At 35.3% G+C, this 21,820-nt stretch overlaps 1 protein-coding gene across 1 annotated transcript; it reads right to left on the bottom strand.

The window, feature by feature from the left end:
* Window positions 1-1,134: 1,134 nt before the first annotated feature.
* On the bottom strand, window positions 1,135-21,566 carry LOC117332105 (uncharacterized protein K02A2.6-like). Its single transcript, XM_033890989.1, has 3 exons — window positions 21,474-21,566; window positions 20,979-21,302; window positions 1,135-5,187 (listed from the first exon to the last, which is right to left on the bottom strand). Exons 1-3 carry the CDS (start codon window positions 21,564-21,566, stop codon window positions 1,135-1,137), a joined length of 4,470 nt encoding a protein of 1,489 aa, XP_033746880.1.
* Window positions 21,567-21,820: the final 254 nt, after the last annotated feature.

Below are 21,820 nucleotides of genomic sequence, written 5' to 3'. Positions count from 1 at the left end.
TACCCAGCATCCTCAGACGTACGTTTCACGGTGCAGTGAGAGTTACAATTTCTCACTGTCCGTATTAGTGAGGAGGATTCTAGGGCTTTTAACTGTAGATTGATTTAGCAAAAATATTGCGAACAAATGACCTTTTCATTGTGGGGAGATAATTATCTCCCCACAAAACCCAGCTATCCCCACAATGTTGGTTTTTTTACGAGTGAGACAACCCCACACCCCACAATGTAGCAATCTCGAGTTCTCTCTCTCTCTCTCTCTCTCTCTCTCTCTCTCTCTCTCTCTCTCTCTCTATCAATGACTGATAGTTAATTAATGAAAATGATGATGATAATGAGTGACTTATATTTATAAAGATGATGTTGATGATTTATTGATGATGAGGATGAAGACAATGATGATGATGAATGGTGATTGATTTATGAAGATAATTTATTGATGATGATGATGATGATGATGGTGATGATGATGAATGATAGTTGATTTATGATGATGATGATGATGATGGATGAAGGTGAGAATTGGACATGATGATGATAGATGAAGGTAAGAAGTGGACATGATGATGATGATGATGATGATGATGATGGCTGAAGGTGAGAATTCGACATTGTTGATTCGTGGGTTCTGTACATGTGTGTGCATTCATAACACGAGGCTTGTCTGTCAGGCAGCCATATTTAATACACAAAGCATCATGGGAAGCGGGTAATACAAATTACAGAATCGGTTGTATTAATTTACAAATCCGACAATGCGGAACGCATATATCATTAACATCCCTTCTTCTCCAATAATTTTGAAAGTATTTCAAAATAGTACTTTTCCTAGACCTGACTACCAAACATTTTTAACTCTCTATAAAATTGAACTGAGATTTTCATACAGATCTTATGAGCATTACTTTTGTAGGAGTCTGAACACAATTGCTCAAAATCACATATTACTTTGAAACAAACAAAATAAATTGCAACAGTCTCTAACATGAACTTTAACCAATAACTGAATGATTCACCATGAACTGTTTAACTTGACAGTCCTACTATGATCACAACTAAAATATTTGAACAGTCTCTTAAAGAATTGAACACAGTCACAGTCTGTAACTGAAACACAGTATCTAATAACGCGAAATTAAGTAACATAGTCCTTTAAGTACACTGGCGGTTTGGAATCACGCTTAGGTCGGGTACTTCCTGTTGGTAACGGTTCCATCACTGTCATAGCTGTGCCACTTGTGGTAGGTTTCTTGGCTTCACTTTTACTAGAGATTTGATCATGAGACGACATGAATTTAGTAGGCTCCACGGAGTCTTTCTGCGACACGTTTTGAGAGACAGTATCTGGTACGCGATTTGGAGACACTTCGCGAGGACGCGGTAGTATGGATGTCGGCCTCATGTGGACGCGGTTCCTACGATATACACCACCATCTGGACCACAAACAGTGTAAGATTTCGAGGCAGTCCTTTCTTTCACTGTCCCGAGTTTCCATCGCTCTCCCTCTAGATGCTGGAAGTAAACGGTTTGTCCATTTTTGAGTGCGCGTAATGGATGCGACTTCCTGTCAAATGTCCTTTTCACAGATTGTCGACGCGCTTCGCGTTTCCTGTTAATTTCAGCATTTGGCACTGAGGTTGAGGTATCCTGACATAGACTGGGAATGAATGTTCGAGTTGTCCTTCCAAACATTACCTGCGCTGGACTGACACCAGTATCTTGTCTGGGTGTGTTACGTTGTTCCAATATTGCTTCATATGGGTCCTTCCCTTCAACAAGAGTTTTCAATAACAGGTTCTTCATGACCTTGACGGCGGACTCGGCTTTACCATTGGCTTGTTGATGCATTGGAGACGACATCACATGATTAATTCCCCAATGACTGACAAAATGTTTAAATTCACTGCTTGAGAACTGAGGTCCTCCATCTGACACAATCATCTTTGGGACGCCATAGCGAGCACAATGTTTCTTTACGAATGATATGACACGTGCACTTGTTGTCGTAGTAAGCAAGTCACACTCAATGAAATGCGAGTAGTAATCTACGGCTATAAGGTAGTCTTTCCCTTGTACTTGACACAAATCGAGTCCGATCTTGTCCCAGGGTTTTGCTCCTTCAGTGTGCTGTGTAAGCGGTTCTGGCGCATTTCGCGGTTTCATCTCCTGACAAATTTCACAGGCATCAGCAAGTTGCTTGATGTCGGCTGACATACCGGGCCAGAATATCGTTGACCGGGCTCTCCTGAGCATACTATGGTAGCCAAGATGTGCACTGTGTAAACGCGATTTCATGTCTGCTCGGAGACTTTGAGGAATTACTATAGATTCTCCCCTCATTATAATTCCATCAACAACTGACAGGCTTTCACGCAAATCAAAATATGCGGCGGCACCAGGGGGCAAATCCTGTCTTCTTGTAGGCCAACCTTCAATGACAAGAGTCATTAATGCTTGCAGGATTGAATCATTTGCTGTGGCTTCTCTAACTTCAGAAATCCTAGCATCTGGGATGTCACCAAACACATTCACGGTCAGAATGCGAACACGTTCATCACGGTTTCCATCCGTCGAGTCGAGGTAAGCTCTACTCAAAGTGTCGGCGATCAACAGGTTGACTCCTTTCACAAACTCAAACTCCACATCATATCTATGGAATCTCATCATGATGTCCTGTAGACGCTTTGGCGCCATACTCAGAGGTTTTTTCAGAATGGCGGCCAAAGGTTTGTGATCGTTCTGCACCGTGACGTTTCTCCCATATGTATATTGGTCAAAACGCTCAAGACCATAGAGCACTGACAAAGCTTCTTTTTCTATTTGAGCCCATTTTCTCTCTGACACCGTAAGAGCTCTGGACGCGTATTCTACGGGTCTCCCTTCCTGTAGAAGTACGGCTCCGATACCATCCTTGCTGCTGTCGACTTGTAAGACAACCTCCTTATCAGGGTCAAAATATGCAAGACATGGTGTAGTGGTCAGCTTTTGCTTAAGTAATCTGAACGCCTTCTCACAATCAACAGACCAGTTCCAAGGCGTTCCTTTTCGGGTAAGAGCTCGGATTGGTTCCAAAGTTTCTGCCAAATCCGGTAAGAAACGGGACATGTATTGTGCCATGCCACACAAACGTTTTACACCTGAGACGTCAGTGGGTGAGGGCATGTCATGAATGGCCTTGACCTTTGCATCATCGACCTTGACACCATCCTTCGAGATACGGTGACCATGAAATACAATTTCGTTGAGACCAGTTTCTTGCTTCTCTTCATTCAGTGTGATATGTTTTTCTTCACATCGCTTCAGGACGTTTTCTAGCTTCTGCTGATTATCACGTTGGGCGGAGACGATGTCAGGACCACAACCTGGTACAATGATGTCATCCACTACACTGAAAACACCATCAATGTCACTCAGGGCTTCATCTAATTTTCTCTGAAATATCTCACTGGAGACCTTCAGACCAAATGGCAGTCTGGTCCACCGGTATCGACCAAATGGCGTAATCATTGTTGTGAGCAAGCTTGACTGTTTGTCCAACCGCACATGCCAATAAGCTTCTTTGATGTCAAGTTTGCTGAATATTTTGGCATCCTTCAATTTTGGCAATATGTCATCTAGTACAGGTAGTCGATAATGTTCACGCATTAACGCGGTATTGAGTGGTTGGGGATCTATACACAGTCTCAACTTTCCATTAGTTTTGTGTACAACAGCCATCTGGCTGACCCACTGTGTTGGTTCGGTCACAGGAACGAGTACTCCAGTATCCTGCAGTCGATCAAGCTCCTCTTTTACCGAAGCCTGAATAGCTAGGGGCACCTTCCTGCACGGTAAGACTTTGGCTGGAATGCTCCCATCAGTACGTAGGGTTGCTTCACCTAAATCACCAAGTTTATGTGGGGTTTTCATGACTTGTGAAATGAAACGGTCATCATTAATGGTTACAAAACCAAGTTCCTGAATAGTCTTCAGACCTAATAGGTTGGTGAGTCCGTTAGGTACAACAATGAAAGTCACACTGGATTCAACGCTAGTACGGGGGTTTGTGACCTTGAGGGTACACTGCCCAAGAGGTTCCAAGTTAGTCTTGTTCCACATATTTAACTTCACTTTTGTCGGCGTTACTTGGGGCTTCCTCACATGTTTTTGACAAATAGTATTAACATCAGCAGCACTGTCAAGCTGAAATTTCACAGAATTGTCATTTACAGTCAAAGACGCATGTATTCGTTGTTTGCCGGAATCAACTGCCATGAGCCATGCTCCATCTTCATCATCAAGACTTGTGTCCTCATTTGCGAGTGACACTGCGTGTACCTTCTTACATTTTGCTTTGAAATGGTTTCGTCCTTTACAAAAATCACAGGTAGCACCCCATGCTGGGCATTTCTCCTTTTGTCGAGCATGCTGATAACCACAAAAAGTACATTCAGGTCCTTTACTAGAACTGGTATTGGTACGCGACGGTCTCGAGGGTTTCTGTTGACTTTGAGGTTTCACGAACGGTTTCCTCCCCTTCGAGTTTGGTTTCTGGTTATAGTTACTAGCGACTTTGTTCACTCTCGATGTGGGGTTAGTGTCACGAAGTTCTCTTACTTGCTTATTTGATTGTTCAAATGCCCTACAAACCTTGACAGCTTTCTCAAGGGTGAGTTTATCTTCCCTCAACAAGAGTTCCTGTAACTTTCCTGTTACTGTGAACACTATTTTATCGCGCATCATTCTCTCTTTTTCCTGGAAGTTACATGCAGACACTCTGGTTTTCATTTCAGTCAGGAATTTATCAAAAGGTTCTTGATAGGGTAGGTTCCAAAACCTATGTGATTCTAATACCTCGTTGTCGCGGGGATTGCAATATTTCTCAAGAGCTTGCAATACTTTATTGGGGTCGTCCTTGTCCCCTTCCTCTTCCCACGTGATCTGGTCATAGATCTCTAAAACATGTGATCCCGCGCAATTCAATATGATTGCTGTTTGAATTCGCTGGTTACGTTCACCTGCACCCGATGCAGCTAAATATATCTCAACTTCACGCTTCCAGCGTTTGAAATTCTCTGATACATTTCCTGAAGTTATATCGAGCTGTGGGGGCAGACGTAACGAGGTACTGTATGCGTTATTGACTTGGGTTGGGGCCATAGCCGGAGCAGGGGCGCGACTCGGAGAGTCCATGACGAACGTTATCACCTAACAGGGCGACAAAATACAGTAAATCAGAGTCAATCAGTAGCGGAATACCACCTAGATTTTAACAAATCATCGTCCACGACGCTGCCACCATGTTGATTCGTGGGTTCTGTACATGTGTGTGCATTCATAACACGAGGCTTGTCTGTCAGGCAGCCATATTTAATACACAAAGCATCATGGGAAGCGGGTAATACAAATTACAGAATCGGTTGTATTAATTTACAAATCCGACAATGCGGAACGCATATATCATTAACAGACATGATGATGATGATGATGATGGTGATGATGATGATGATGATGATGGCTGAAGGTGAGAATTCGACATGATGATGATGATGATGATGATAGATTAAGGTAAGAAGTAGACATGATGATGATGATGATGATGATGATGATGATGATGATGATGGTGACAATTGATGTTGATAGGATGAGAACGATATTATTATAATGATACATGTATACATATTGAATGTATCTTGAAAACAAAAAAGTTACAAAAAAAATGATTCAATGTTTCTGTGTTGTCAGACACAGAAAACAAGCATATTTCATTAAAGGTGATCATCGCCAATGTTATAAATTATCTGGAAAATATCAAATTCCATACATCAATAAATTTTGTTTTCAGAGTTCCATTCCTTCTTTCATTGATTTTAGTGGGCAATCTAGAATCGAGGTCAATCACGGCGAATTTCATACACCTGTATTAAGTATACGTAGGATTAAGGATAATGCTATTCATTTTTCATGGAATTCCATTCCCATAATATATTATTCCTACCGAATATAGCTTGAGATGGTGTCTTCGACATATTTGTTTTCCCTTTTTTGTGACAGGCTCTGTTACTCTTTTCTCTCAAGCACGTTTCCGTTTGGCCTAATTTTTCATTTTCACAACTTGATTACAGAACATGACATACAAAAATACATGAATAGAGACAAACATTCACATCCACAGTACACTTTCTTTCAAAGAGACCTCATTATTTTATTTTCATTGACAACGATATACATGTATTTAAAAATCATTATTTAAATGGATCTTTAATAAGAATGAAAAAAATACGAAAGAACAAAACAAAACATTCAAAACACAGAAAGGATAAATAAACCAAGGTCAGAGATACTGGTATTTCACATTTTAGATTTGTAGCCTGTTTTGTACATCAGCTTTCATACCGCAGTATTGGGAACAGTGCCTTATGTGGTAGTCTCAACTGCATGTTATATCGTCCTGTCGATGATATAGTTCGGTCAGGGATTTACATCTATGTTTGTGTAATAACATATTTTTAGAAACCTAGCGTAGAAATTTGATTAAGGGTATACTCATGTTTAGATATGCACTTTGTCCGAATTAATCAGAATGTTCTTTGCTTGGGCGTTGAGCACCTTCACAGTAATGCTTGTTTTGCAGTTTACATCAATTGTCCAAAACAAGATGATTAATGACGGTACCAACAAAATACTGTACTAAATATTCCATACACATTGTCCAAAACATTGCACAACAAAGAGCTTATATTTTGATATACAAACTGGTTTCTCAGCTAGCGGATTTGAAGACAATTTGGTTTGGTTTGGTTTATTTTGTTTAACGTCCTATTAACAGCCAAGGTCATTTAAGGACAGCCTCCCGTGCGTGCTAAATGTATGCGTGTGATGAGTGCGTACGTGTGTTTTGGGAGGCTGCGGTATGTTTGTGTTAAGTCTCCTTGTGATAGGCCGGATCTTTTGCCGATTTAGAGTGCTACCTCACTGAAGCATACTGCCGAAGACACCCAACAGCACACCCCACCCGGTCACATTATACTGACAACGGGCAAACCAGTCATCCCATTCCTAATTTGCTGAGCGCTAAGCAGGAGCAGCAACTACCATTTTTAAAGACTCTGGTATGTCTCGGACAGAACCCAAAGCCTTCCTCACAGCGAACGCTCAACTAAAGGCCAAAAGTGAGGCATTGTCAAGGGAGACATTAGTAAGAAGAAAGTTGTTAAGAAAAAAGAGAAAAGATAAGATCCCAAGTTTACTCGCCTCTTACGATCATGCAATGGGGGCAGCAGGTACAATTCTTAGGCCTACCTGCAGGGCAGTTTGAGGACAAAATGTCTCTTGATAGGTAATAGCTGTAACCATTGTTTCGTGGTTTCGCGTGCAACATTTTTTACTTGGGTGCTACTCCTCATCGTTGATAATACATTTCAGGTTCAGTGATTCAGATTATCGTTTTCATTGTGATTATTAATTATATGATTTCACTTGATCAATTACATTTATTGATTGTATATTTATTTGAAATGTTTAAGTATATATGGAAACTTAATTAGGATCTATTAATAATTTCAGGAAATTGAATGGAATTATTTGGATTTCAAATTTAATTCCACTTAACGGATACCTAATAAACAATTTTGAGTGGTCGGGTGGCACAGTGATAACACATTGGCTTTCAACTAGACTGCCAGAGTTCGATTACCTTTCCGGGTGCGAGAATGTATTGGGTCACCTTCATGAGTTTTTCCCGGGTACTCCTGCCATAATAAGACCCCTCGCACACATCCATCCGGGCCAACAAGCAAGTAGTGCTTATAATTCACGTATGAGGAGCAATTAAAACATGAACTCAGAAAACTCCTATATCGGCAGCCGATAATTTGACCGTCATTATGTTAACGAGAGTCTTATGGCTATATCTGAAAGGTCATGTGATGTAAACCTGATACAGGCTAGTTCAGTCATATATTAGAAACTTACACATGTTTTTGTTTCAGATATTTTGTGAGTTAGATTAGTTGTCAAGGTAAAAAAAAGATTCTCAATGTCTGGATGATTAGATGACTTCAATAGATAAGCACCTTTGTGCAGTGTTCAGTTCATAACGTGTATATTATAACTATGTGTACAGTCGTTCCATCAATAATGTCTCTGAAGGTTTTCTAGCTGTTAATTATGTAATTCCGTACGTAATGTTATTAACTCGGTCACCGTAAATGTTTTAGCAAATTCGTACACAAACTTACATCGAGGTTGTCCAACTCTATCTGTATGTCGTTCACCGACCTCTAATCTTTAATTGTAGCTGTACATAAGAATTCATATGAAGTTATTTAGTAATTAATGCAGAGATATCGTAAATGAGCTGTTCTGTAACAGTAACTTTCTATGTTTCTAAAATGGTAGACAAACATGACCTCACGACGGAGTACAATTACGACATCTATCCAATGAAACACAGCAAAGTAGTTACTGATCAGCCCCTAACATAGACGATGTAGGGAATTTGCAGTGTTGATCCAATGGAAAAAAATTCTGTAGCAGGTTTGCTCCATCGATCTATGGAATACAGCCAGATCGTCTACATTACTACATCAACGTAATGGTATCAAGCCAAATGGTTTCTGGTCAGCTCCTATCATGTACTCACGATGAAGCATATATGTTACCTCGTATCGGTAAAACCATATGATAATCAATATTTGTACCCCCAAAAGCAGATTGTTTCGAACTGTACTCAAAGTGAAACGTTGAATTCCCCCTTTTTTTGCAGCAGCATTATACGTGATTTATAGGGAATGAATAAAACCAGCCAGGGGTTTGGAATTTAATTTCATTTGTCTATTTTTTGTATCAATGTCTTTGATGAAAACACTAATAGTATGTGTCTATCTTTGATAAGTTGTTAAAGAGTTTAAATGTTTGTAAATACGTATTGCTTATGCTTTCAATAAACAACTATATATATAAATTATAACTTATTCATATCGTAATAACACTTTAATCAACCTTATCTTAAGAAAGATTTAAAATGAAAGTGAAGATAAACACGAAGGATTCGAATTAAGAAAATATATTGTTTCGCTACTGCTATTGTCGAAGTATCAGCCATATCATGTTTCCAACATCATGGTTATTTAAATGTGCATAATGCCCAGTCACCATGTATGTTAAGTGACAGGTATGTCTATAGTAGACACCAATGAAGAATGCTTTTTTTTTTTTTTAAATTTTAAAAAGTTGATGCTTCTATGTTGCAAAATATGAAATGATAATCATGAATTAATCAAGGACATGCTCTTTGTATCGGTTAAGGAGGTTTAAACAACACATGCTTGAGATAAATATAATTTTATCTATTCCTGACTATCAAATATGTCATACGTAATATTTGATAACAAAGCAAGGATCCAAAATATATGAATTTATGTTTGTATCTACAGTACCTCTTAATTGAAATAATCTCAAATAAACGTCCTAATGCAAATGTTTTAAGTAAATATGTCAACACAATTTTGTAAATTACCATGTTACCAACACAAAGACTGTTTAACGTTTAAAGGTACGCAATGCTCAGTCAATGAAACTGTTAAGTGACAAGTATGTCTATAGTTAGCGCCAGTATTGTGAGACTTTTCTTAGGAGAAGCCAAAATATGATATCATATTTGTTTTTCATTTGAATAAGTGATTTATGCAGTGCAATTCATTTGAACACCTTTCAAGAATTGATTAAAACAATTGAACTGTTATGTTTATTTATAATAAGTGAAATAAACACTAGTTGTATCCAATGTGCCACAACATAGATAAGTTAACACAATGAGAATTTGAAATACATTTCCTTTATGTGGTGCCTTTTATTCTCAGTAAAATTTCTTTTCTTCTATTTTTCTATAACTGTGTATACCGGTCAAGATGATTACTGACTCATTAAATGAGATGCTATAGTCTCATTAATGAACTTATATACATCATTTCCCTCCCAAATTATATTTGGTTTTTCCGATCTACGACCTGGGCGAGGGATGCCCCGATTCGCGTCTCCTTGATTTTTTTGGTCATATTTCTGAAATTTTGTCAGAATTTGTATTCTCGTTTTTGTCTAATTAAACCTTATTTCTAGTTGAACATATAGATTCATAATTCATATATATCTAAATTGTTTTCTTAAAACACTACAAGGCTTAAGTATTAGTAAATATTTGTGTCGATAATCTTACAACAATCATATCAAGTTGTATGTAAGTATAATATATTACACATCTTGGCAAGTAAACATGTATGCTGTATAATGTATTGCATGTCTTGTTCATATTTGAAAGAATAAAAAATGTAGCTTTAGCTTAAAAAATCTGAAATATTCCAGGTTGCCAAATTATTTGCCATTCTTCTGTAAGGAAAACGGAGTTTTGTCCAAATGTAGTCTTCTACAATTTACAATGAAGTAAATTTAGTTATTTATGAAAGGTGGCAAGCCGGAATGGCGGAAAAGAACATTGAATTGCTTAAAAATCCTTACAAGCAATAGTGTACATATAACTCTCTAAATATGAAATTGTTTGACCACGCCATCGCTAATGACACATATGAGCAATTTACTGCAATTAATGTTATGTTTACAACATAAGATTGTTTATAGATAATCGTTTATTATACTAATGATTGTGAGTAACTCGATATATATAAACGTGTAAATAAAGTTGATATGAGCTTTCCGAATCACGGACAAATTGTGGCAACCATCTTCACACACTAGAACAAATTCGAAAATTTAATTTTCAGATTGACAGTGACCTTTGTACACTATAAAAAACAAAATGTAGCCTGCACCTACAATGTATATATTGCCTTCCATAAGTACAAGATTTAACAACATATAACTTTATAAACCATTGGTGATAAATCATTGCTGGACAATGTTTTTTTTTCTTGTTCAACGTGACAAACAGAAAACGAAACGACAAAAGGAGCAAAGCCTCGTCTATTACGTGGTAAGGGAGACAATTCGAATTTACGAATACAAAGTCTGCAACTCTATTAGCAAATCAAAATGCAACGGATGTGACTTAGATTACCTTTTTTTTTTAGTAATAATATCTTACATTATTCATGTATTATTCTATAATTTAGTTTTTATTGCATTTGGTCATCAAGAAAAAAAAAAAAAAAAAAAAAAAGAAAAAAAAATAAAAGAAAAAAAAATCCAGTTCACGTGCAACTCATATTTTCTTCATCGACTTAATATTCCACGAAATTACTGTAAAATCCGATTCAACGATTTTAATCGCCGGAATAAAATAAAACAAAAATATATTGATTCACATTTTCATAATATCAATATTTCTTAAATAAGTCTGAGGTAAGTCTATGCTTAATTTCAGTACTTATCACTAAATTCACAAATTGAAAGGATCAGAGTGTTTAAAATAACACGAACAATTTAGCGTTAAAGCATGTCCATGATTAAGACTTTTCAGACAAGATGGCCCAAAATAATTCTAATTCAAAATTTGATTTTCTCACAAAGTGAAAATGCCAAAAAGGGCTCATATTGGCAGACTCACTATATCAATCTATAAAAAAAGCAATTTGAATTCTGAACATATCGCGTGTGCTTTTCCTAATATAAAAACAGTATGAAACAGGCGAAGCGTCCACAGTGCCTTTTTTATTTTCTGTTTTATTTTCAAATAAATTCATTTATTTATTTATCTATTCGTTTCTTAGTGAAAAAAACTACCGATGTAGAATAAACATTGAGAGGCATGAAATAATTTGAATTGAGTATGCAGTTTAGAGGGAATTGCTCTTGTTCTTGGTATTTTAACATTAAGGTTGCCCCATTATACAGCCCCAGTTAAATGTTGCGGACACAGTTAGGCCTAGCTGCGATAATCACGACGGATAGTCTTCGTCAGAACTACGATTAGCGCCCATTGAAGGTAGCTTTTAATATGCCTACCGTTAAGTTTGAACATTTCAACATGCTTATTTCAATGTTATACTACAGGGAGTCCTCCTTTATAACACCTCTTAAATGGGGTACTGCTGATCATATATAGGAACCACGGAACCAAATGATTTCCATTATAGCCAAGAAGAATATCATCTCGGAAACAGAATAGAATGATTAAAAATTCTACCAATTTGAACTTTTTTTTAGATGGGGGCCATCATCTTTTATTGAATTCAGCACCAAAAATTCCTCTAAATTTACATGAAAATACAAACTTAATTAACTCCCCCTGACTCCCCCCGATGCATTCCCCTTCCTATTAAATCTTCTGCCCGAATGGGGAAAACCCACAATCTATTTTTGATTTGATTCTGTGGTCCCTATAGATGAAGGAAATCAGAAAAAAAATACAATAAGATAAAATCATTTTTTTAAGAAGTGTAAACAAATATTACCTTATTTTGTGAAATAATTCAGTTTCAGAATGTTTGATATCACTCGCCGACACATAATTCCGAATATGTTTACCTATTGAAATAATGTCGGAAATCTCATTTCCTGATAAAGAAATGGGCCTTGACATTTAAATACATTTCTCTGTATGTCTTCCTTGTATTCATTGTTTTCGTTTATTGTTGAAAAAAAATGAGAGAATTTGCAGGAATTTTAATTGGATATTTATAAAATAATCGTAGTAAGCATTTCATATGTGTTTTTTATCCTGTGAAATGGTCATCATAGACGTAATACCGTCCATTGTGAATCACATCGAGTTACTACACTGTCGGTTATGTAGTGTCGGTAAGCTATGAAAAATATTTAACAATGTATCAAATTCCAACCACAATTCTTACTCTATTTAAAATTCAGGATTTTAGTCTATTGGTAATTATTTATTTGGTTAAAACTCGCTACTTCCGTGACGAACGAAATTCGAACCTTTTTGATATATCGAGGTAACCAATTGTTCATACATCGTTCATACATGCTTGTACACAGCATTACATTGACAGGAAATATTTGTTATTGTTTCATATAGATGTTGGGCGGCATGAAATATCATTGATAGTATCATTTTAACACCTTGTTCCAGTGTGTTAGACTTACAGAACATTTAATAGAAAACATTTTAGTATGCTAATTAAGCTGTTATGAACCTCAGGTGTTTTCAATACATAGAGCAATGCACTCATATTTTCAGATAAATATTCTTCATAAAATCATGCATAAAAAAAGAGGCATTATAATGTTTTAGATTAAATATTGTAAAGTATTTGCTTAAATCCATGTGCTTTGTCACATTTTACCTTCTTCAGTAATTTTACCTAATAGTGTGTTTCTTTTAATTGTTTGCCATTTCAAAAAAGTTATAAAGCACCTTTGTTATTAAACATCGAACAATTCCCCAAATAAATCAAGTAAAAGTGCATCTGTTTTCCATACTAAATGACAAAATAGTATTCATATTATTGTTTTATTTGCAGGTGGCTTGGATATTTTCAAAGGCTTCGCCAACAAACGTATAACAAAGGATTACAAAACCACGCGGCCATCATGTAATGTCTTCAACATGATGCACACAGCAGTGAAGTAGAAGGTAAGTGAGGGTATAGAATTAGCACTTTCCTTACTGATGGAAAGTGAATACTTATATATAGGTATACCGTTTTCGTTTTTAAACTATATTCGTTTTTAAACTATTTTCGTTTTAAAACTATTTTCGTTTTTAAAGTACACTGTGTAAGTAAAATAATATGACAGAACTGAAAAGTACGCATATACATACACGAAAAAAATGATATAAAAAATATATTTCATCGAAAGAATAGATGTTTTTGCAGTCAAGCTTTAAATTAATATTGCGTTTTATGGTTAAATTCCTACATTTAAGCATAAAGTATGCTGTACCGCAGGTAGGTCTTAAGTCTTGTACCTGATACCAATTTAAATTACTTAAAAAATCTGACTTTTTTTCTGTCTCTCCTTATTGGACATCCAAAAATTTCCCCTCAAAATTTCTCGTGTTGGCTTTACCTTTGGGTTCGCCCTTTGGAAGTTAATATCCAGTAGATGAGACATGAAAACAATATGTGTATATGAAAATCAGCAATTTATTTGCAAGAAAACAACAAAACACACTCACCCTCAACCATTTTCACACAAATGTAGAGTCTCTGCTCCAATACGTGGTCATTCAAATCACTCAAACGCTCATCAAACATATGCGGTGTAGCTGTAGTATTTGGAAGGGGTGCCTTATGTTGTTGTCTCATTTGCATTTTATCTCGTCCTGTCGATGATTTAGATCTGTCATTGATTTACATATATGTTTGTGTAATTACACATTTTTAGAAAAACCTAGCGTAGAAATTTGATTAAGGGCATATGGTAGCACACTACAGTAGGACAGCCTGGCCATGGGCGATTTTTTTGTTAAGCAAATAATAAATAATAAACAAATGTATTATGTTATGCATTAAAATGAAAAAAATAAATGTACACTATAATTGGTATATTCAGTAAGAAGTAGTACATACAGACTTCATATTTCTTAAAACATGTGAAGTGGAGCGGGGGAGGGGGAGGGGACTACTTGCTGTGTGGGACATTCCCCATTGGAAATCTTAGAGATTTCCAAAGTTTACTGTACTTTCGGCGAACTTTCTCAGAATGCAATGAGAATTAATTTTAGTGGGTATTATATACATGAATATGGTAGAGTATCACTGCTTATGAGATTAAAGGATAATGACGTCTGTCAGGTCAGTCAAGCGTCATTATAGCAGCTTTTTTGCCCCCCCCCCACCACCACCATTCTGACAGATAACTCAGACACCCCACCTGAGGGAGCAGAATGGCTATGTTTGATTCCCAGATTAAATCTGGTTACCAATGTTTATTTATATCATATAAGCATACTCTTCACCAGTACAAGATCGACTCCCAGTGCCTCCAGCTTCTTACATTTAAAAAAAATCTTAATTTTTTTAATCAATTTTCAGGTATTTATTATATAATTATCTAAAAGTTGATAAAACTGCATTGAAAAAAATCAGTTTACCCATCCTTCAGAGTTGTATAAAATTGCAAATGTTTTAAAGATTACAAATATATATACTTTATTAGAGGTAATATGTAGGGTTAACTGGCAATGTTCACATATCTAAAACATGTACCATATTTTTCAGAATTGGGCATTTTTTACTGTACACTGCTACCTATTCATTTTTAAATATGCACTTTGTCCCAAAAAAGCAGAAGATTTTTTGTTTCCCTTCGGCGTTAAGAACATTCACAGTAATTCTTATTTTGCAGTTTACATCCAAGATGTTCATCAACAACACCAACAGAATACTGAACTAACTATTCCATACACATTGTCCTAAACATTGCACTTATATTTTATAAGAGCTTATATTTTGATATACAAACTGGTTCCTCAGAGCTGATTTGTCGACAAAATGCCTCTTGATAGGTAATAGCTGTAACCATTCTTTCGTGGTTTCACGTGCAACATTTTTACTTGGGTGATACTCCTCATCGTTGATAATACTTTTCAGGTACAAGGATTCAGATTATCGTTTTTATTACTATTATTGATTATATGATTTAATTTGACCAATAACATTTGTTGATTGAATACGAATTTGAAATGTGTATATGTGTAAGCATATATGAAAACCTAATTAGGATCAATTAATACTGAGTTCAAGAAATTGAATTGAATTATTTGGTTTTCAAATTTAATTCCGCTTAACTGCTTCCTCTTAGACAATTTCGGGTGGTCAGGTGGTACAGTGGTAACACAATTGGCTTTCAACTAGACGATTAGAGTTTGATTCCCTTTTCGGATGCGAAATGGGGTTACCCTCCCGAGCCATCGAGCTTTTCCCTGGTACTCCGGTTTTCTGCCAAAATAAGACCTTTCGCGCACATCCATTCGAGCCAACACCAATGAAGAATGTTTATTTTTCTAAATTTTAAAAAGTTGCTGTTTAGATGTTGCAAAATGTGAAATGATAATCATGAATTAATCAAGGACATGCTTTTTGTATCGGTTAAGGAGGTTTAAACATAACATGCTTTAGATAAACATAATTTTATCTATTCCTGACTATCAAAGATGTAATAAGTAATATGTGATAAAAAAAGAAAGGGTCCAAGATATATGAATTTATGTGTGTATCTACAGTACCTCTTAATTGAAATAATCACAAATAATCGTCCTAATGCAAATGTTTTCAGTAAATATGTCAACACAATTTTGTAAATTACCATGTTACCAACACAAAGACTGTTTAACGTTTAAAGGTACGCATTGCTCAGTCAATGAAACTGTTAAGTGACAAGTATGTCTATAGTTAGCGCCAGTATTGTGAGACTTTTCTTAGGAGTAGCCAAAATATGATATCATATTTTGTTTTTCATTTGAATAAGTGATGTATGCAGTACAAATCATTTGAACACCTTCCAAGAATTGAACTTTTATGTTTATTTATAATAAGTGAAATAAACACTAGTTGTATCCAATGTGCCACAACATAGATAAGTTAACACAATGAGAATTTGAAATACATTTCCTTTATGTGGTGCCTTTTATTACTCTGTAACATTTCATTTCTTCTATTTTTCTATAACTGTGTATACCGGTCAAGATAATTACTGACTCAATAAATGAGATGTTTTAGTTCCATTTATGATCTTGTATACAGAATTTTTTCTCCATATTTTATATGGTTTTCCGAACTAAGGCCTGGGCGAGGGATGCCCCGATTCGCGTCTCCTTGATTTTTTTTGGTCAGATTTCTGAAATTTTGTCCGGATTTGTATTCTCCTTTTTGTCTACTTAAACCTTATTTCTAGTTGAACATACAGGTTCTTAATTCATATATATATATAAAATATTTTCTCAAAACACCTACAAGGTATACGTATAAGTAAATATTTGTGTCGATAATCTTACAACAATCATATCGAGATGTATGTAAGTATAATGTATTACACGTCTTGACAAGTAAAATGTATGATATGTAATGTATTACATGTCTTGTTCATATTTGAAAGAATAAAAATATAGCTTTAGATTAAAAAATCTGAAATATTCCAGGTTGAAAGTGAAGCAAGCTTATATAAAAATGGAACTGAGGTTGTCCACTTGGTCCTGAGGTGCGAGGCTCATTAATGAGATATGCCAAATCATTTACCATTCTTCTGTAAGGAAAACGAGGTTTTGTCCAAATTTAGTCTTATACATTTTACAATGAAGTAAATTTAGTTATTTATGAAAGATGGCAAGCCGGAATGGCGGAAAAAACATTGAATCGCTTTAAAATCCTTACAAGCAACAGTGTACATATAACTCTCTAAATATGAAATTGTTTGACCACGCCATCGCTAATGATACATATGAGCAATTTACTGCAATTAATGTTATGTTTACAACGTTTATTATACTAATGATTGTGAGTAACTCGATATATATAAACGTGTAAATAAAGTTGATATGAGCTTTCCGAATCACGGACAAATTGTGTCAACCATCTTCACACATTAGAACAAATTCGAAATTTTGATTTTCAGATTTACAGTGCCCTTTGTACACTATAAAAACCAAAATGTAACCTGCACATACAATGTATATATTGCCATCCACAAGTACAAGATTTAACAACATATAACTTCATAACCATAAATCATTGCTAGACAACGTTTTTTTTTTCTTGTTCAATGTAACAAACAGAAAACGAAACGACAAAAGGAGCAAAGCCTCGTGTATTACGTGGTAAGGGAGACAATTCGAATTTACGAATACAAAGTATACAACTCTATTAGCAAATTAAAATGCAACGAATGTGACTTAAATAACCTATCTTTTTTCAGTAGTAATATCTTACATTATTCATGTATCATTCTATAATTTTGTTTTATTGCATTTGGTCATGAAAAAAAAAAACAAAAAACAAAAAAAAAAAAAAAAACCCCAAAAAACACACAATTCCAGTTCATGTGCAGCTCCCATTTTCTTCATCAACTTTAATATTCCACGAAATTACTGTCAAATCTAATTCAACGATTTAAATCGCCGGAATTAAATAAAACAAAAATATATTGATTCACATTTTCATAATATCAATATTTCTTAAATAATTCTGAGGTAAGTCTATGCTTAATTTCAGTACTTATCACTAAATTCACAAATTGAAAGCATCAGAGTGTTTGAAATAACGCGAACAATTTAGCGTTAAAGCATATCCATGATTAAGACTTTTCAGACAAGATGGCCCAAAATAATTCTAATTCAAAATTTGATTTTGTCACAAAGTGAAAATGCCAAAAAGAGCTCATATTGGCAGACTCACTATATCAATATATAAAAAAAGCAATTTGAATTCTGAACATATCGCGAGTGTTCTAATATCAAAACAGCATGAAACAGGCGAAGCGTCCACAGTGCATTTTTTATTTTCTCCCTCATTTTCTAATAAATTCATTTATTTATTTATCTATTCGTTTCATAGTGAAAAAGCTACCGATGTAGAATAAACATTGAGAGGCATGAAATAATTTGAATTGATTATGTAGTTCAGAGGGAATTGAAATGCTCTTGGTAATCTAACATTGAGGTTACCCCATTATGCAGCCACAGTTAAAAGTTGGAGACACAGTTAGGTCTAACTGTGATAACGACGACGAATATTCTTCGTCAGAACTATGATTAACGTCCGTTGATGGTAGTGAAATCGATAAACCAAAACTGTCATCTCCTTTGCAATAATATATGATGGAATGAAGCCTTCTAATGCAAATTAGCAATTCATATGCCTACCGTCAACTTTAAACATTTCAATATGCTTATTTCAATGGTATACTACAGGGAGTCCTCCTTTATAATACCACTTAAATGGGGTACTGCTGATCATATATAGATGAAGGAGTCAGAAAAATTACAATATGATAAATAGATTTGTGTAAGAAGTGTGAGCAAAGATTATCTTATTTTGTGAAATAATTCAGTTTCAGAATGTTTGATTTTGCGCGCCGATACATAATTCCGAATATGTTTACCTGTTGAATCATTGTCGGAAATCTTATTTCCTGATAAAGAAATGGGCCTTGACATTTAAATAAATTTCTATGTATGTCTTGCTTGTATTTATTGTTTTCGCTTATTGTTGAAAGAAAATGATTAAATGTGCAGGAATTTTAAATGAATATTTATAAGAAAATCTTAATAATCGATTCATATGTGTTTTTGCCATGGGAAATGGTCATCATAGACGTAATATCGTTCAATGTGAATCACATCGAAGTTACTACACTGTCGTTTATGTAATGCCGAGAAGCTAAGAGAAAATATTTGACAATGTATCCATTTTCAAACACAATTCTTACCCTATCCAGAATTAAGAACTTCAGTCTATTTGTTATTAGAACTCAATTATTCATCTCGCTTAAAACTCAATGACAAACGGAATTTTAACATTAGTATATCGGCTAACAATGCGTGACTTCATATATCGTTCGTACATGCTTGGACAGAGCTTTACATTGACACGAAATATTTGTTATTGCTTCCTATAGATGGCATACAGATGTTGGGTGGCATGAAATGTCATTGATAGTATGTTAAGCTGTTATAAACCAAAGGTGTCTTCAATGCATAGAACAATGCACTAATATTTTCAGATAAAATCTTCGTAATAAAAGGTATGCATAAAAATCAAATATGCATTGTAATGTTTGAGATTAAAGAAAGCTTCAATCCATGTGCTTGGTGACCTTTTAACTTCTTCAGTAATTTAACTTAAATATTGTGTTTCTTATATATCGTATGCCATTTGATTGTTTTGAATTAATGTTATAAAGCACTTTTGTTATCAAACATCAAACTATTGTTGAAATAAATCAAGCAAATGTGCACCTGTTTTCCATATTAAAAAAAATAGTATTTCTATAATTGTTTTATTTGCAGGTGACTAGGATATTTTCTAAGGCTTCGCCAAAAAAAAAAAAAAAAATAAAACAAAGGATTACAAAACCACGCGGCCATTATGTAATGTCTTCGACATGATGCACACAGCAGTGAAGTAGAAGGTAAGTGAGGGTATAGATTTAGCGCTTTCCTTACTGATGGAGAAGTGAATACCTATATAAAGGTTTACAGTTTTCGTTTTTAAACTACACTGTGTAAGTAAAATAGTACGACAAAACTGAAAAGTACGCATAAACATACATCAACAAAATAATATGACGAATATATTTCAAGAAAGAATAGGCATGTTTGTGTAACCAAACCTTAAATTTATATTGTGTTTTATGATTAAATTCTTACAATTAAGCAAAAGGTATGCTGCACCGCACGTAGGTCTCAAGCCTTGTACCTGATTTATATCTAAATTACTTAAAGATATGATTTTTTTCTGTCTCTCCTTATTGGACATCCTATGATTTTCCCTCAAAAATTCCTCACGTTGGCTTTAGCCTTGGGTTCGCCCCTTTGGAAGTTAAGGTAGTCACACTCTAACTACTACATTTTTTGAAATGTGATTTATTCATCATCTTTGTGCATCAATTGGTATAACAATCTATTTGCATCAATTCTATCCAGAAAGATTATATCTAAGGGTCAAAATAAGGGGGGTAATCCATGCCTGAAGACAACTGATCATTACGTAGCTTAATTTACAATTTTCATATAAAAAAAAAAAAAAAAAAAAAATCAAAAAAATCCAATAATATTTTTTCTATAAATTCAAATCAGTAGGTAGGCTCTTTACTCTATGATATGAAATATATAGAGGATATCTAACAGTGTCTTCAGTAATACCAAATATATTTCACGAGTGGGGCTAATATTTTGATATTTTTCACGAGTGCGCAGCAAACTCTGAAAGAAACAAAAAAAATTTGCATGCAAAAACATTGAACAAGAGGCATTGACCAACAATTGAAAAATAAGATCCAACATTTAGAACATGAACTTTTGGACATAAAAATCATTGTTAATAATTTAACTTTTCAAACTTGAAACTGTTTTTAACATGTACCTGAGCTATGTAATTCCTGCCGTCATTGATGAAAGCTGAGGTGGCTTGCACACGAAAGTCCAGTGAGTCTGAAGCACCATAATGGTGTGAATTAGGAGCCCTAAGTGTAACCTCTTTATCTGCGTGCTCACATTGCTGTGAAGATCCTTGATCGGAGTATTGAATTGATCGAGCAATAATGGGTTCAAACAGTATTTCCAGACGATGACGTAGGGGACTGTCCTTTAGTGCTGACTTGTACGGCAGACTTCTATGACGGTATGTCTCATTAGGTTTTCTAAGAAATCCACAGAAGACTGGCTTACACTTGGAATGATCACCAAACTAATGAGGAATCAGAGCTGTAAGGTTATCACACAGATCCTCCGGTTTTCCTTGATTTTTAGCAAAACAGTATCTTAGGCACTTTTGTAAGTGAATGATGACATTTTTGCTAAGTTTTACACCTTTTTTATGATGTAGATAATACAAGCTCTTGCTAATATTCTTTATCACATGATTCTTGTCCAGATGCTTTTTCATGCCCTTCAAATCCCGCTCCGATTCCACGGGCGCCGCCATTGCAGACGGCGCTGCGACGGCAGACATCTCTGTCCGTCGGGGATAACTCCGGTCGAGATTACGATGTTTGCCGAGTACGTACCTGCATATCATTATAACTCGGCTAACATCGTTTTTTTACCGGAAGTCTGAGTTAGAGTGCGACTACCTTAATGTCTAACTGTTCGCTTTTGTCTACATAGACTGGACATGGAAACATCAAGTATGACATGTGATACGTAGGACGAGCCCTGAGTATTTAGATGAGAACGAGTTGTTAGATGAGACATGGAAACAATATT

This window comes from Pecten maximus, chromosome 8 (genome assembly GCF_902652985.1).
Source record: "Pecten maximus chromosome 8, xPecMax1.1, whole genome shotgun sequence".
Taxonomy (NCBI): Eukaryota; Metazoa; Mollusca; class Bivalvia; order Pectinida; family Pectinidae; genus Pecten; species Pecten maximus.
This window is presented reverse-complemented; position numbering and strand designations above follow the sequence as displayed.